Consider the following 18,311-nt stretch of genomic DNA (forward strand, 5'->3'; position numbering starts at 1 on the left):
ACATGGAGTCGGCTTCCGTACCTGGAGCCTATCTACATAATGTAAATAAACCCTTTTAAAGCGAAGCTTTCTTTGCCTCTTCCTTCGACTTTCCCACTGCTGCTGCTGCTGTCTGGCATACCACATCGGGGAGTGGTTCAGAGTATGTGTATATATGACAGGAGTGCGGCAGAGAAGAAAGGCAACGCAAGCAACTTGCTTGGACCTTTGCACAGCATCGAATGTGCACAATACCCTCTGTAGCTCCCTAGGCATTGCCACATTAGCCTCTTGACAGCTGTAATTATCTACGACTCCCCGCAAAAGCATTGCAGAAACTGTACCGCGTACCTTACTACTAAAGTGCAAGTCCAGAGGATAGCTAGATAAGTGGTAGAAAGGAAAGGGGAGGAAAAAGCAAGGACTGGAAGAATAGATGGAGTCGTTAAATGAGTGAATAACCACTTACCACTCTTCACTCGCAGTTCCCATCCAATGGGAAGGAAGAGCGAGATAGAGAAAAGGTGACATGAGTAGGCAATGAAACGCTACTACTATAGACACGACAGCGGTTGCGGAAAAACGGGATAAATTTAAGTTCAAGGTACGGTACGTTTCTGCTACTTCTAAAAAATAAACACTGTGCAAATATGTAAAGTGGATAACTTATGCAGGGTGTGCAGCAAAAAAGCCGCATTAATTAAAACATCGCATGCAGGGTCTAGGCGACACCACCGAAGTAGTCGCAAATCAACACTTTGTGCCACCGCGGTAGCTTTGTGGCTATGTCATTGCTCGAGGTCACCGATTTGATCCCGACCGCAGCAGCTGCATTTCGAGGTGGGCGAAATAAAAAATGCTCATGTGCTTAGATTTAGGGACACGTTAAAGGACACCATGGTGTCAGAATTAATCCAGAGTCCGCCACTACGACGTACCTCATAATCCGATTGTGGTTTTGGCATGTACAGCTCCATAATTCAGTTAATGTTTAATACTTCTGCCACGATGCGATGTGCCATGTGAGGCAATGACAATACTCAACCCTCTCAAAGGTTATAAAATAAGGCGTACAGCAGTGCCTAAAGCAAACACCTCTCCCTGTGCATTCTGTGTACTGCACAGACAAACAGCAGTGGTCACATGAGGTAACATTTAACATCAACTCAGCACTCTAGTGGTGGATGTTCAATAAATGAAACATCAGCCATCAACATCATCGCAAATTATCGTCAATCAAAGCAAACAGTATAGAAAGCTTTGCTTACGTCGATTTCCACACTGCGTGGGAGGTCAACCATTTTTCCTTCATTCTTACTCCCGGACGTACTCATCGATGGGCTCGGTGGATTGCTGGCCCAAACGCCACTTCGAGCCGCAACCCTCGCGAGTGCATCAGCATTCAGCACACGTGTCTTTACCGACAGGCATTTAGGTTCACGAAGGAAGACGAGGCTTACCGGGTCTTTTTGAGAGTAGACAGTGTTGTCCCAATGGTTTTCTATGAGAAAAGCTGAGGCTAAGAAAAGCCATGGCCTCTCAACTCCTTTGACCTCACTTGCGATATTGTGGCTGAGGCTATTACATCCAAGACACGAACTTGCCAGTTCACGCAAGCAGAGCGAATAATGAAGTGTAGCCCATTTTTAAATTTATTTATTTATTTATTTATTTATTTATTTATTTATTTATTTATTTATTTATTATACATACTTTCAAGGCCTAGTTGGCACAAGAAGAAGCAGTAGTGAAAATATACAATGTTTGCAGTACAGGAGAATAGTAGAAAATCAAACTATGAGGCACTTTGAATGGCGATCTTGAAGTTAGTCGTGTCACAAATTGAAACTGTAGAGGCGGAAACATGGTTCCATTCATTGGCGGTTCTTGGCAAAGAGGAGAAATAGTACAAATTAGTTTGACAAGATGGCACTTCAATGTTGTGTTGATGGATGATGCAACACAAGATGTAACTTGGTACAGTGAAAATATTTTCCTTAAGAGAAGGGTTAAATTAATATATTCTTTGAGAAAGACAGAGACGAGAGTACTTGCGACGTAATGAGAGGTCAGGTAGATCTAGTGTCCTTTTCATGGATGTGACGCTAGAATGACGTGAATAATTTGAGATAATAAAACAGGCAGCACGGTTCTGAATGCTATCAAAGGAAATGGCAAGATTGGCATGAGCAGGGTCCCATATGCCACAGGCATATTATAATTTTGGACAGACAAGTGTTTTGTATAAAGTAAGCTTTAGTGAGGTGGGTGCTAATGTAAAGGTTTGTCTCAAACAGCCTAACGTTCCATTAACATTGTTAGTGACATTTTCAACATGGACAGGCCAAGATACTTCTAGGAGCTAGCAACCCACAGGGCAGTACCATTAATAGAATATGGGAATACAGTGAAACCTCATTAAACCGTAGTTGGCCAAAGCTTGGAAAAAGTACGTACTAAACAGCAGTACTACTTGAACGAAGTAGCGCAAGATTGCCCACTTACCTGTCAAAAACAGAACTACGAGAGAGTGCGATGAAAAGGCAGAAATCATGCAGTATTTATTCACTTCGCGCAACAAAAACATGTTATTTTCATCTGATTCTGTGGTGGTCTAGCAGTGACGACTGCCTCAAACTCACTGAAGCTACGAGCCAGCTTTTTTGCCAGTCTCCTCTTCTCGGCAAACACCCGCACGAGGCTGACGTAACGCGCAACATGTGCCACTGCCACACCTGAATCGCCCGTGCTGTCACTTTCCGTGTCATCCTCACCACTGTTGATAGGCAATAATGGAGGCAACGATGGGAAAAAGTCGAACCTCGTAGCCAACGTATTTTCACAGTCACAGCAGCGCTGCCAAGCAGCTTCTTCGCCCTCCAAATGCCACACACCGTAGTCAACAGTAGATCCCTGTCGCGTTCCAGCGTCGCTGAGCAGCTGGCATCTTTTTTATCCGAGCTTCAGCGTGATGCGAGTCCTTGTTTGCACAACGCCACAATGCTCACTGGCACGGTGCAGAAATTATGCTGATGTTGATGTGGCTTCACGTGCAAACGCACAGGCCGCTTGGAGGCCATTCTGATCTCTGAGGCTTGTTGTTTTTCTTGGCTGCCCGATGGAGACGATGCATCGTCGTGTTTGCGCAACGAAAAGTGGAAACACTACGTGTTAACCGATATGTATGCAATAAGCTGGTATGGTTTATGCAGATACAAAACACATTATGTTCAATGGCCGCTGAGTCGGGGATTTGACTTTACTACTTTTAAAACGAAACTACTGTTTAAATGTGTACGGTTTAACGAGGTTTTGCTGTATATCAAAGAGGTAGAGCTAGAGGGGCATGCGTACTCTTGCACTTATTTGTGTTAAGCCGCATTAGCCATTTGTTGCCCTAGTTGCATACGCTATCCAGGTCGTTCTATGGCTTACCGGAATCACTAAGGTTAATTATTATGTCATAGATGACGCAGTCATCCGCGAACAGTCTAATGATGGGTAAATTAGAGGTACCGTCAGGAAGGTCATTAACATAGATGAGAAAAAGAAAGGGACCGAGTACCGATCCTTGTGGTACACTAGATGTTGCAGAACAAGGTCTGGACGTAAATTCGTTAGCAGTTACATACTGGGTCCTGTTAAAGAGGAAATCCTTTAGCCATGCAAATACATTGGGGTCAGTATTAAGAAGGGAAAGTTTAAAGATCAGTAAATCATGAGAAACAGAATCGAAAGCTCGTGAGTAGTCCAGAAATGCGCAGTCGCTGTCAATTTATTATTGCAGTCGATGTCAATTATTAAACAAATCGTTCGTAAAAGAAAGGAGCTGTGTTTCACAGGAAAAGAATGTTCTAAAGCCATGCTGCGCATTGTTAAAGAAAGAGTTGGTCTCAAGAAAATTAATAACATGTGAATAAATTATATGCTCCAACATTTTACTTAAGATGCATATTAAAGAAATTGTTCGATCCGTTGTTAAAGAACTGTTGGAACCATTTTTATCTTATTGCGGCAGTTCACGCTGTATTTCAAGCGCCCATTCTATCACAAGTGCGACAGTAATTGCTTGTGATCAGAAATATTCTATAATAAATTGTTATGCTTAGACAAGGCCGTCCTTTGTAAGTGGCGCTGCTCTCATGCATCTGCCTCCAAATATAAGACATCAAAATTGATGTTTTGTTTCACACCGCCTACCTTAGGGCCTTTCGTGGGACCTGTCAAGAATTGGTGTCCATGCAGTATTGACCTCTGGATAGGCGCTGAGGGATGGGTGGTGGTTTGACTTGTGTTAAATGTCTAATTTACTGTGACTCCCAAATCGTCGTCAATGTTCCCCTCCTTTTCATCCTTTGCTCAGGCTGCCAGGTAAAGGGCAGGGTGAGGGCCTTTTATGGGACCCTTAAACAGTTGGTGTCCATGATGCCTTGACGTCTGGATAGGTGCTGATGGATATGTGGCCATTTGACATGTGGCAAATGTCTAATTAACACCTTAGTGGTGTCGAGACATAACACAAGTTAAGGACTACACAAAGAGCGATAGAACGAAGAATGTTAGGCATAACGTTAAGAGACGGGAAGAGAAGAGTGGATCAGAGAGCAAACAGGAATAGCCAATACTCTAATTGACATTAAGAGAAAGAAATTGAGCTGGGCAGGTCATGTAATGCATAGGTTAGATAACTGGTGGGTTATAGAATGGGTGTCAAGAGAAGGGAAGTGCAGTCAAGGACGGCAGAAGACGAGGTGGGGTGATATAGTTAAGAAATTCGCAGATGCTAGCTGGAATCGGTTGCCACAGGACAGGGGTAATTGTAGATCGCAGGGAGAGGCCTTCGTCCTGCAATGGACATAAAAAGGGCTCCTGCTGCTGCTGCTGCTGGTGCTGAATGGATTTGCGGATACAGGGAGCAATTCCAATTTTTGTTTACACGAAGGTACTTCTTCCTACTGTCGGCGCTGGATTAATAAGCAAGAAAAGTGCCACCTTCTCTTTCCTGGCTCCTTGCGTTCCGGGAATTTGCGTGCCATCCATGACACACCATAAGGAGGCCACGTCGGTCCATGAGCAGCCACTCTGTGCCACAGGCAAGAGCGCTTTTGGTGGCTGAGTACATACGTCGCAAGCTGCAAGGCATGCCAACAACACAAATGGCTTCCAGAACATCAACCTAGGTTTCTTACACCCACTACACCTCACGAGACAATTTTTGACACTGTGGGAATGGATCACGTCGGGCCTTTGCCAACAACAACTGCATGTGACCTTTACATTATAGTCGCTTTGGACTACTTGTCAAAGTTCTCGGAGGTCGCTTCCATGCCTTCATTCATAAAGTTTCTACAGTGCTGCTTCAAATGGAGACACGGCTTCCCAAAGAAGCTCATCTCTGACGGGTCAACCACTTGCCACTGCCGCAACCTCCGTACACATCTCAGTCAGGCTAGGGTTAAGCACAACTTCGCGTTAGCATACCACCTGCAAGCGAATGGTCTGATGAAGAGGTCGAACCAGACCATTCCTGCCCAGCTCAACTGATACGGTACAAGCAACAAGCCGGGTGAAGCAGACAGACAAGCATCTTCCAGCAGCTGCATACACAGTTAATACGGCATTGGAGAGTTCAGATGGAACGTCCCTGTATGAGATTGTATGGTCAGCTGCCAAAACTGGGCGCTACACTTGCCTTGGACGCACCGGTCTAAATCCACCATTTCATCACACGACAGTCTGCCACAGCAGCCGAGAAGAGGCACTCAAAATAGTTGCACATGTGCAACAGGCACAAGAGCAATACAACGACTGCCACCACTGTCTAGTACCATAGGACAGGATCAGAGATGAAGTCTAAGTAAAGCGAGGTCACCAGTTATCAACCCGGAAGTTATATGCAAAATACAAGGGACCTTTTATTGTCACTAACTGCCTGGGCAACAACACCTGGCATGGCAAGTTGGCTGCCCAGCTTCTAAAGCACGTGCAGATAGACAAAAGCAGAAAAATTTTGCCTTACATGCATCCGAAAGAAAAGGGTTCGTCGGCAAAACTGACATGCTCTGGCAAGCTGTGCACCCTTTCAGATGCATAGCATACTCAGTCATAGCTGAATGCAATGAAAGTGGCGCACAAGCACAAGCAGTGCTGGACGAAAGGACGAGAAAGCAGAAAAGCAGCCCAAAGAGACCTGCACTTTGCCTGTTCTGTCTTTTCCTTACAATATACATAAATATATAATATAAAAGGCAACCCCTGTGGTGCTTCCATAAAACTTGCACTACATATAATGTAACCTCATGATATATCACTAAAGCACTCAGACCTCTTAATAAAATAATTGATTTTTCTTATTTGAGCCACCCTAGTCTAAAAAAAAAAAACTATGTTCTATGGGATGCTCCAGCCTATGTAGCATGGGATTTTGATTAATAAAGTGCTAGTGAGCTCACCTATATTCGGCATTTGCAAACGATAAACTGCTACATAATATCTATTAGTACAATGTCGGCTCATAGGTATCTCAATGTCCACAGACCTCTTAATGGAATAGAGCATGTTTTTCAATGGCCTTGTTTTTTGTATATGCCTTGTATGTAGGTACATACCACCAGGTATGTGCCACTGTGATACAACAAGACACAGAAGCCTTAAATTTGTTTCCACGTGTTTTGCACAACTCTCTGCTTAAAGGGACACTAAAGGCATATCTTAAGTCCAGCTAAAGTGATAGATTAGTGCTCAAAAATCTCGAAGGCGTCAATATTATTGCGAACAGAGCCTTAATAATCGACAAATTGAGGTAAAGGCAGGACAAGGTTAGAGACTCCCCCGGCACATTCAAGCACTTGAGCGATGACAAAAGCACTCCTCAGTTAAATTATGTCACTAATATTCAAAAACTCGTTGCAAAAATGTTGCAAAAAACATGCTTTTATTGTATTATAAGATAAAATAAAATGCTACTTGTCCAGTTTTATTTCATTTTTTAGAAAAAAGAACTAATTGAAATTATCCCTGACAGCGACGTGGGCAGTCGAAAGGTTTCATTTTCACTTGACTCCGTGTTGCCCACGCTTTTATGTTTCACTAGTTTCGTTATTGCGAAGTGCTGTGCTGGTTTTGCTGGCTTGTGAAAATCGCACAAACTGCAAGTAGCAGAGAACTCAACTTCCATGTGACCCCGTGGGGTGCCCGAATGTACACCATTTGACCAAAAAGCACCTGCAGCAGCGGATCCACCACTCTGTCTTGGCCCGGTAGCGCCGCCTGTTGGGCGGGGTTTTACTCACCGGCGGCAGCAAAGGGTGGTGGTGGCGTATGCAATGTCACCACTGCCCCGGTTAGGTGACAGGAGATTTGAATTTAGGAAAAAGGCATTCGGACCCTTCAGGTGCAATTTTCTCGTAAACGAAGTCTTTTCTTGGTGCGAAACAAGCATTGCGAGGCTTCTGGAATGGTATCTAAACAGTCGACGTCAACTTAGTATTTGCATTTAGTGTCCCTTTAAACCTCTTCTCACCATTCTTCCGCCAACAAATATCAAACCTGCCTTCGTCCTCGTGGCATTTCTGTGTCGATGTTTCACATTGTGCATCCGCATAGACTGCCGTTTGCATTTTGACACTGCTTGTGAATGGTGTAGTGCAAAAACATCAATGTTGTATAAAAATACACATTACATTGGATTACATTGGATTACAAAGCCATCAGAATATCATGTGATCATAGGATCAACAATAAAAATTATGGGGTTTTTATGTGCCAAAACCACTTTCTGATTATGAGGCGCGCCGTAGTGGAGGACTCCGGAAATTTCGACCACCTGGGGTTCTTTAACGTGCACCTAAAGCTAAGTACACGGGTGTTTTCGCATTTCGCCCCCATCGAAATGCGGCCACCGTGGCCGGGATTCGATCCCGCGACCTCGTGCTCAGCAGCCTAACGCCATAGCCACTGAGCAACCGCGGCGGGTGGGGATCAACAATAGTATGCAGTGGGCAGGTCACGAAGCTTAAAGGGTCCCTGAAATGGTTTGGACAAATTTTGTAGATGTGTAGGCTGCAGCTACAGTAAAAAATTAGCACCACAATTTAAGTGGTGCTAATCTAAGTCTCATATTAAGAGAGCTATGAACGATTACAAGTTACCCTCCTCCCTAGCCATGCTTTTTCTCCTCAACTTGCTCACAAAGTGATTGGGGCTTAACTCTGCCTGAAGGCGGAGTTTATGCGTCGTGATGCGACGTCGTGTCGTCTACTTCCGGCTGTTTTGGAACCAGCACATGAAGCCTCTCCAACTTCTCCGCTAGCAGCCTAGCCGTTAGAGCTATCCAAGCAGTGTGCATTGCGAGCATACTCCAGAGTAATACTCCAGAATGTGGGCTTGTTGGTATGGCATCTTGATTCGAGTTTTCTAGCTTGAATAAGACTGGACACAAGAAGGCACACAGAACAGCACCGTATGTGTCCCATGTGTCTTCCGGTATGTGTCCCTTGCATCCGGTCTCATTCGTGCTAAAACACTCAATTCAAGCAAGCATTCTGTCGCAGCACTGGGCATGCTCGGTATTCTAGTAAACGCAGACAAGCTGAGTGTTTTGACGGATGGGCAGAGGTGTAAACTTAAGGTTCTCCATACTACTACCGCTGTGATGAAGGGGCTTTAGCGTAAACGTGAGCAACCTGCATGGTGCAGCCACTTGGTGACGCAGAACTCAACCAGCTAAAGACAGAGCTACTATTGCTGTAACCAAGTGTAAAACATTTTAAACATTTATAAAGACAATGTGTTCATGATTAAACTCTTGCTAAAAATTTACGGCAGAAGCAAAGCAGAATACACTTGGTTACTGCTATATTAGCTCACTGTTTGTCCGAGCCCTGTGCGACCAGGTGGTTTCACCGTGCAGACCATTCAGGTTTGTGCCTCTGCTCATCCAGTAAAACAGCCAGTCCGCTTGCGCTTGCATTTACCCGAATACTGGACGTACTAAAGGTCTTTATTGTTGTAGTAATCCTCAGGCATGAAGTGTCATTCATACACGGATGGATGCTGGTGCCAATTGGGTACCGCGCTGGAGCCACTCCTCTCGCCTTGCAGAGGGGCACGATGTCACAACTTGATATGTTGTCGATCGCTAGATTTGTAGCCCACAAGATAACAAGGGCTATCCATGGTGCTATCGAAAGGAAAGTTCAAGACCAACACTGACCGTGCATTTCACATCAACATGGAGAAGCTGTAACACAAGCTATGTGCCGGAAGTACTTGAGTGATATATATATACATATATTGTTGTGTATTCTCTTTCTGTTACTTTATTTATAAAAACAAATTATCGATGACACGACCTGGATAGCCATTCGGATAGCTTGCCTAACTGATGTTAATTGGCCTAACTACGTCAATTAGGAGGGGGCGGCTGAAAATTCAGGGGAGCGGCGCCACTGCGATTGGTAGGAATGCACATTTCTAAAACCCTATAATAAATTAAACGCTTTTCACAGAGCACTTAAATGCGTCACTTAATGACCACAAGGATCTAGCCTAATGAGTCAGTATGTTTGTACAAAATCGTTTCAGGGTCCCTTGAAGGGCAATAGTTATCCTACGTGATAAAGTCAATTGCCGAAAAAGTTTTCAGAGGCTTAAGTAACAAAAGAAAGCAGCTGCAAAGGATTGTGAGCATAAGAAGGTAACCGTGATACCTTATATACATAAAATTTCACATGGCCTCAAAAAGGTTGGCAAAAGGCATGATAAAAAGTGTTTTCTTTTTTTCAGCTCCTTTAAAGATTAAAGGCCTATTTAAAAAAGTAAATAACATGACAGAGAAATCAGCCAAAAGCAAAAGCACAAAAGACTGGACATATAGTGTATCACTGTGTTTGTTGTCTACACAAGGTATATGACCCGTCTTCTACGCTGTTTGATTCCCATGACATATTAGGTTTGTGAATAAAACGTTGTTTACAAGTGTTCCTGTATGGTGTGCACATGTTCAGAGAGATACTAGTGAACTAGCTGCAATAGTCAACAAACACACCACAAACACCCTTAAGCAAAATGCACTCGCGCATGGAGGCTTTTGGAGTGGAATTAATGGAACTTGTATTCTTCTTTCGCTTCCAAGGAACCTATGAAAGTGTTTATGCACAAATTATTTAAACTGAATTCGCTGACACGCTCTCTGTTTAGAGCATTAAAGGGGCCCATGGGACAGGGCTATTAGTAAATTCCACGCACTTGACCACTCCTGGTCTTGACTGACTTACATCACTGTGTGGTCTTGTTTGCTTACCCCCTCCATTGCATAAAGGTGTGCGTGCCATCTTCTGCGGCCACTACCATCGTAACGCTGGCGGCTTTTACAAGGACATGGAGTTGGTTGTGACCTCCGCAATTGGAGCACAGCTCGGCAATGATGGGCACGGACTTCGTGTCGTGAAAGTTGGCGAAGACAAAATCGAGCACCACTACTACATGTTGGACGACATCCCAAGAACGGTCAGTCTACATTGACCCACAGCTTTGGCCATAGGTCATGGACTTTATGTGGTAGGCTTTTTGGAAGCAGCAATGCTGGTCATGAGAACTTTTGTGCACATGGCAAACTATAGGCCTGCTTGAACAAGTGCAGCAGGCTATCAAGAAGTATCCTCTTCCAATGTGTGCAAGTGTGACTTGCTAGGATCGATGAGGCCTTGCTTATCAAGGAGTAATATTGTTATTTTGTTGTCTACTGATTCATCAGTGTGCAAGCTTAGTGGACTTGCTGGCACTAATGTTGTTGCAGATGGAAGGTTTATGAACCCAGATCAGACAATGTTTCGCCTAATAGTATCAGTCAGATTAAACAATCAAATATAGAGGTTAATTTAATGTTTTACTATGTGGAGGGTGGCCAGTTAGTGGCTTTTGTGTGAGGAAAATAAAAATCCGAGCAAAAAAATTATTACTTACAAGGAAAAGAAAAAATCTTTATAGTAGAAAGAGTAGAAACAGAGCAAAAGGATAACGCCTGTCACATGACTTAATGCCATGGTCAGATAGCTACTTAGTCCTTTTAGCCAAGTGTTGTGAAGTCTTGGCTGGCTTGGTGCACTTGCAAAACCTTTTGGAAGCGGTAATGTTTTCTTGCCAGTGATAATAGAGCGAACAGTAACGTTTATCAAAAGATTTGGACTGGCTTAGAATGTTGAAGGATGTCAAAGCCTGACTATGGTGCGACAGATGTCAGTAATGTTCAAACCCCAAAGAAGGTCTGCGTATCAATTGAAATGTATTGACAGTTCCTGTTCACAATTGTGTTTTAGGAGTTTGTGCTCCAGTTAATCTAGCTTGACTTGGCAAACAGCTTTTAATAACTTGTTGCCTACGGGCATTAGGTTGAAGTTGTGTATGCATCTGGATTTGCTCAATTTGTATCACTATGTAAGAATAGGCTAGGTGGCTGAACGAAGGCCATCCAGGCGGAAAAAACTTGTGCATGTATCGCGTCGCCCTCGGCAGATGGCACCACAGACACAAGGGCCTTGGTTTTGAACCAGAGAAGCAGGGCGAGAGTCATTACCGATGTGAAAAGCGTCAATAAAACGTTCGAATTCGCTTCTTACGGTAAACTAGATGTGTATGTTATTCCAGCTTGAGACGGAAACTTGTTTGTGATGAACGAAGCATGCATTTCACGAGATTATGCGTACTTCGAGAGCTATGTAGTGCACGCGCTCATCCATGCCGGTATAAGAGCATGTGTCAAATATTAGTGGCTACGATACCTACCCCACCTACCGAGCTTACCGTGATGAGATGCCCAAAACCTCAGCACGAAAACTAATTTTACAGGTACTGTAACCTATATAAGCTCGCAGTTAAATTGTAATGCGCTGCAAAACAACTTTCCAATGTGGCTCTTCGAAGGCCGCATTTTTTAATAACCAAAGTCGAATGTTCTGGTAGAAGTGGTTGTGATGTTAGTGTACAGGATGGACCAGCCTTGGTTTGTCTGCATTTGCTCTGCGTGAGTCAATCATGGACAACTGTCATCTAAAAACCAGGGACGCAAAAGCAGTAAAGTTTTGTGCAGATTGACATTTATTTGGCATGTACAGAGAGCATGCCATAAACTGAATTATTCGTACAAGCGTTAATGTTCCATAAACAAAACTGGACACTGCCGCACATTTCGCGCATACGGGTGAGCTCATGACGCTCATCACTTCATTCAATTAAATGTACAGTTTTCACCTACTGAAGCTTCGAAAGCTTTCGCAGATCCTGCGACTTATTTTTTGCCTCAGATTTCTGTTGTTTGCAGAACTGCCTCATTCTCATGGCCACATAACTGTGTAGCACGACAGCCATAACTCCTTTATGATCGGCGCAGGAGAACTGAAGCTTGTACTTATCAAACATGTTGTCCACTGTTAACTCATAGGCATTTCTGAGAGCCGCATGCTTGTGGAATTCCATCTCCGTTGCATGAAGCAACTGAAAAAAGACTTTGCTTTGGGTGCAAAAGGCCTCTCCTGGTTTTACAAAGAACAAGGCTGCTTTCTGGCCGATAATGAAGTGCGCTTTCTTCCAATAACCCTTCACGGCATTTTGCACACATTGTGCTTTTCAAGTACTTGCGGCCTATAAAACCAGCTAATAATAACAACAAGCTTGCGGACGGAGCGTATGCAGATTCCAGGGATGAGCTAGGACCAGCAGATTGAGGCATTTTATCACATGTGTGCTCTTCAAATGCATCCATGTCCTGCTCCGGTGCACTCGGCAACGCTTGAAACGAGCTTCCATTAACGCCACCACTGTCATTGCTACACGAGGCTTCTCGCTTGTTACAATCTTTTGATGCAGCGGATCGTCTTTTCGACTGCGACCACGGTTGTCTTTCCGCCAAGCGCTTCCTTGTTTTCACTGTTTTCGATAGGTCAGCCGGGCAGTCGGGAAATCTTATGGGAACAGCATCGCTCGCCAGTGATGCTTTTCGGGGAGCACTCACCAAGACGTGTCCTTCGTAGTGCGCTGTCCATGTCTTGGACACAAGATGAGGCTCGAAGTGCTTTTCACAGACATGATCATTCGGCTGAAGGACTCGATTCTTCTTTGGGATAGCTCGACGCCAGAGGTTCAAGCGTTCTTCGTCTTTCAGTGGAGAAAAGAGACAATATCTCTGGACAACCTTTGTGACCTGTTCTGCAGCGGGGTACAAAACATTTCCTGCCCATCACACTCACATGTACACGCCTGACACCAGAAAAAGAAATGCCGAGCCACGCTGAGATAGGAGCGAGCGGCGCTAACATAGCCAACGTAAGCCCGTCACATCGTCACGCCATCTGTCGGAGAGTGACCAAAGCATGCACCAGTGTTGGGACACTGCCGCGCCATGTTTAGCGGCCACCGTTCGCACACCTAGCCTATTCTTACACCGTGATTTGCATCCTTTAGCGCTTTATTTTTCTTGTTCCTTCTGCGTGTTATTTTGTGTACGATTAAAGCAGCTCTGCATTTTTGTCAGTAAATAGATTTTTTGAATGCAGTCTTGTCACACGACTTGCTTCTTTCGAACACTTGTTTAATGACTGTAGTGAACCTCTGTCATGTTTGCATTTGCATATTTGAGCAATGAAATGATAACTTGACTTAGTGAATTTGATTCTGCTGCCTTTATCGTGTGTATTACTATTTGCTGGAGAGCGCATATTTTATTTTGTATGGGTGTTTGTGTGGCTTCTCAGAGGGCCTTACTGGTTTACCAGTATTTTGCTGGCACTCCCTGAGTTGGTTTGAATGAAGTCCTGCTGTGAACAGATAAATGCATAGAATATTAGCAGCGCATGTATCTGGATTTTCTTATTTTTTGTTTTATTTGTTTCAATTTCTTCTTTCTTGTTTCTTTAATGTTTAACTTTTACACCACAATGATGGTGGAATTGTCCTATTCTTTTGGTAATGTAAATATATGTTTCTGAATCGCAGTATTTTTCAGTGTGAACTCCAAGCTGTCACTTAGTTGCGTGCAGTTGAGCTTGCTGAATGACTGTGTTGAATGTATGAGCTGCACTCCAGCTCAATGGCTTGAGTATAAACATCCGAGTGCTACGTAATTGTACTGAATTGCTAGTAAATACTATTAGGTTAGCATCACTCATTAAGAAAGGACACTGGTGTTGATACCATTTCATTTTCTTTGTTCTTTACTAATAATTAAACTTCAAATTTGTGTTATATTTCTTGCACTGATTTCATATGTTTAATTAATTATGGTGTGCCTCAACTATTTCCTAAGATAATTAACTTTTCACTTAAATTGTTTCATGCCCCCCCCCCCCCCCCCCAAAGAAAAATGGCACAGCAAAAAGTTTTGAGGTATGGTTAGTAGCCCAATAAGTAAGGAATGACATTTTCTTATCCTATGCAGTAAAGAAATCTTTGAAACTGAGTTTTTATCTGACCGTTATCAGTTGAATAAGTCTTCAAAAGATGGCATCTATGTAGAAAATGTGGCAAAATGAATTAATTTGTGATGTGGAAACAAAAATATCTACTTCCACTGTTTCATTCTTTACTCTTTAGGCTATCTAACCATGCCTTAAAAATTTTTTTGTTGATGCAATATTTTTGGCCTCCAACAATGGAAGTAAAATAATAATTATCTTAGAAACTAATTGGCCTACATCAAAAGTAATTACATTTTAGATCAGTGCAACATACTGAACAGTAATGTGAAAGTATGAATATCGATAAAAAAGCTAAGGAAATGGTTTCCATACCAGTGTTGCTTAAAGGAGTACTGACATGTCATTTTCACCTTGTCGTCTTTTTTTGTGTGTTAAGTGAACGGCCGTACCCTCTAAACATCAAAAAAATACTGGTAGGTATCTCAGTGCTATGTATAATGTACTGCAATACTTATTTCGGTTTTGGTACGCAGGATACGCCATGATGTGACAATATACTGGCTCTGTATTTTTTTACGAGCCACTTTTTCTTCAATAAAGTGTTCATCATTCATTCATGAGCAGCACCATCACGAGCCTTACTGCTACATGACATCAGCAAATTTTGCTTTGCGTCATGACATCATAATAATGTGATCCTTCCATGTGCAAGAAACATGTGGTATTGTTTCTACAACTTCAAAAATGTGTGTCAGTACTCGTTTAAGGTACTGGGGGAGGGCATGAGAGCACAAGGTGCCTGGCTGCCACATTGCCTGTAGTGAACACAGCGTGTGTTTAGCATTTGTGAGGTGTAAGTGGCATCAGCCATGACATGGTGTGTGCATTGATCACATCTAGCAAAGCAATTCGTGCATTGCAAGTGTTGTAGTGGTGTCCAGCTGATGGAATCCCTTTATTTTAATATTTATTTGGGCAGAGCTTCCGAAACCTTCCCTAGAATAAAGTGTGGTGCTAGAGTTTATGCAGGTTTCCACAGCAGGGTTGTTTCATCCACCAAGGGAATGGTGGGGACCATGAAAATCGACTGTGCTCTGCTACTAGCCTGTTGAAGGTAGTTACTATAGCCACAGAAGTGCTCACTTTTGGTGACAAAAATGATGCGATACATTAAGTAAAAGCAATCTGTATTCCTGGCAAAAACTTGTCACTACAGATGTAGTATATGTTTTGAACCACTGCAGAGTTGTCCCCCATGGTGGCTCAGGCCTGCTGAGCACAAGGCCACAGGTTCGATTTGTGGCCACATTGTGATGGGTGACATAATAGTTCTGTGGAAACCCGCAGTGTGACATGAGACATCCACCCAATCGTAACAATTGCTACAAAGGAAACCCATATGGGCTCCTCAAAAGAAAAGGCTTGCAGTTGAAGAAAAACTTGTCCTTAGAAATTACATCGTAGAAAATCCTAAAAAGTTTTGGAACATTATGGGTGGCTCCAAAGATAACCCAATAATGTTGAACAATAGTGAGCTTTTCTTTCGAGGAACCCATATGGGTTTCCTTTGTAGAAATTGCTACGATTGAGTGGATGTCTCATTTTCCCTTTATTAATTGTGATGGGTGCGCAATGCTCATTAAAGAACCTCAGGTTATGGAAATTTATCTGGAGCCCCCATGTGGTGCCCCTCCACTATGCAGCTTTGGGATGCCCCGCAAATTAAATTTTCTAGAAAATATCTTACTTAATAAACTTTGACCATCTGCTCAAGTCACTACAAACGGCAGCGTTACCACACAGTTATGAACATAATGAAATTTTAGAGGTGACGAATTTATACAGTCAAAGTAGATGTAAAATTTGTCACAACATTGCAACTTGAAAGCTACGAAGCTACCAGCAAAGTGGTATTGTAGTGAGCGGTATGACAACTGAATCTGTCACGCAGCATGCGAATAAACAAATGTAAGGCTGATGTGTGTACTTCCATTTATTCCCATAGCCGCTGCGCCACCATTTGTTCCTCTGCTAAGTTTACAAGAAGTTTTGTTTATTGCTTCCCTAGTGTGTATTGGTTTGGTAATGCGAGCAATGCATCACCGAGGAGCGACTTGTTTTGAATGATGTTGACATGTGTTGAGACGCGTGCTATCACACATGTTTGTCACATGTGTGTATTATCACACGCATGTTTTGTTGCAGCCAGTACTCTATATTTATTCTGTAAGTGCACTTCTGTTTTTCTGCCAAGCCTTGTTGCAGTGGCACATTACTGTCATGGGGCGCCATACTAGACAGTGTCAAATTTCGGCATGTTGGCAGTTTAAGCCAATCACAAAGCTTCCCTCTCAGCCAATCGGTGCTGACAAGATGGCAAATTTGACACTTTGGCGGGATGTGATGGTGTCCAGAATAGCACCTGTAATTAGCTAAGCTGCACCAAGGCAATACAACACAATACAATATTGGGTAATTTTTGCTGTGTTGTTATTTTTGTGCTGTTTAGCTAAGAAGTCAAGCTTGCTCAAGTTTTAATTCTAAAGAGCTGGCTTAGTAAGAACCATCAATGGCACACAGTGTTCCTAGTTGCATCCTTTAATAAACAGTAGTGAAATCGGCTTGCAAAGGACTCCTTCATTGTTATCCCTTGGGGCACGTATACAGTGCCACAGGTGCTTAGGTAGAGATGCAAAAACGTGCATTGTCAGCATTGGCATGTTCTTTAAATATCAGCTACCATGTTTTCTAATAAAGTTTGTTGTTATTGGAGCAGCTTCTGTTTTCCTGAACTGATGGACTTGTCAGTGTTGTTCTCAATGGGTAGCTTAGTTGCCTCTGACTAATCAAACTATAGTTTTGCAGCAATCCGTGCAGGGGTAGATTCACAAAAGAGCTTACCATCATCCTAAGTTTGTTCTCTACCTAAAGCACAATCCTTTGTAAGTTGTCTGTGTGTCACTGGTAACGATATTCAGCTGTGCAGTATAGAGTCAATGTGTGTAGTTTTACCAGGAGTCATTTAAACATTTGACTTACCATACTTTCGTGATTCTAAGCACCCCCCCTCTATTTTCACAAAAAAGTTAGGAAAAAAAGTTTGCATGCGAATCTAAGCACCCCCCTATTTGTTAGGAAGAGCGCGTAGCCAAGGCCGCCAAACGCGCTTGCTCAGTAATGGAATCATTGCTCGGCGGACCTGCAGGCACGCAGTCGATCCTTCTGTTGGACGCGTTTCGCGGCCATCTGACTCCAGAGGTAAAGACAAAGCTTCGGAGCATCAATAGCGACGTGGTTGTGATTCCAGGTCGCATGACGCTAGTGCTGCAACCCCTCGACGTTTCAGTCAACAAGCCCTTCGAAGCCAATCTCCGACAGGAGTACGAAGAGTGGGTGCGAAACCATGACTGGAAGAAGACGCCGACGGGAAAGCTGCAGAAAGCGTCGCCATCAACCATCGCAAAGTGGATTTCGGACGCGTGAAAGAGGGTCCAAGTGGACGTTGTGGTCAAATCATTTAAGAAGTGCTTGATCACAAACAACTTCGACGGAACGGTAGACAACCTGCTGTGGGATACCGAGAGCAGCGGTTCAAGCGGTGCGACGAACTCGAGTGGCAGTAATAGTGACTGAGTATCCTACACAAGCGGTGGGTTTACTGTCTGCACCGATCTTCCTTTTTAATATTTGCAAAATAAAATGTTATTTCTCGTACCCATCTCGTCGTGATGTCGCAGCGAAAAGAGGGAGGGGGGGGGGGGTCTTTCTAGATTTTTCTAATCTAAGCACCCCCCTCACTTTGGGCATCGCGATCGTGAAAAAAAGGGGGTGCTTAGAATCGAGTAAGTACGGTAATGATTTGGAAGTGTAGGAGAAATTTTGGCATGTGCAGTACAATGGCTAATTTCCCACCATTACACG

General features: G+C 43.4%; 1 protein-coding gene across 2 annotated transcripts in view; it reads left to right on the forward strand.

Annotated features, from left to right (window-relative positions):
* LOC139049173 (serine/threonine-protein phosphatase CPPED1-like) overlaps window positions 1-18,104 on the forward strand; it is a 50,994-nt gene extending 32,890 nt beyond the window's left edge. Inside the window, exons 5-6 of one of the 2 annotated variants that reach the window (XM_070524473.1) lie at window positions 10,301-10,488; window positions 17,596-18,104. In XM_070524473.1, coding sequence (XP_070380574.1) covers window positions 10,301-10,488; window positions 17,596-17,640 — 233 coding nt within the window. In that variant the 3' untranslated portion in view covers window positions 17,641-18,104. The remainder of the gene's footprint in view (window positions 1-10,300; window positions 10,489-17,595) is intronic. The other variant, XM_070524474.1, reaches the window with a different exon arrangement.
* Window positions 18,105-18,311: the final 207 nt, after the last annotated feature.

This window comes from Dermacentor albipictus, chromosome 8 (genome assembly GCF_038994185.2).
Source record: "Dermacentor albipictus isolate Rhodes 1998 colony chromosome 8, USDA_Dalb.pri_finalv2, whole genome shotgun sequence".
Lineage (NCBI taxonomy): Eukaryota > Metazoa > Arthropoda > Arachnida > Ixodida > Ixodidae > Dermacentor > Dermacentor albipictus.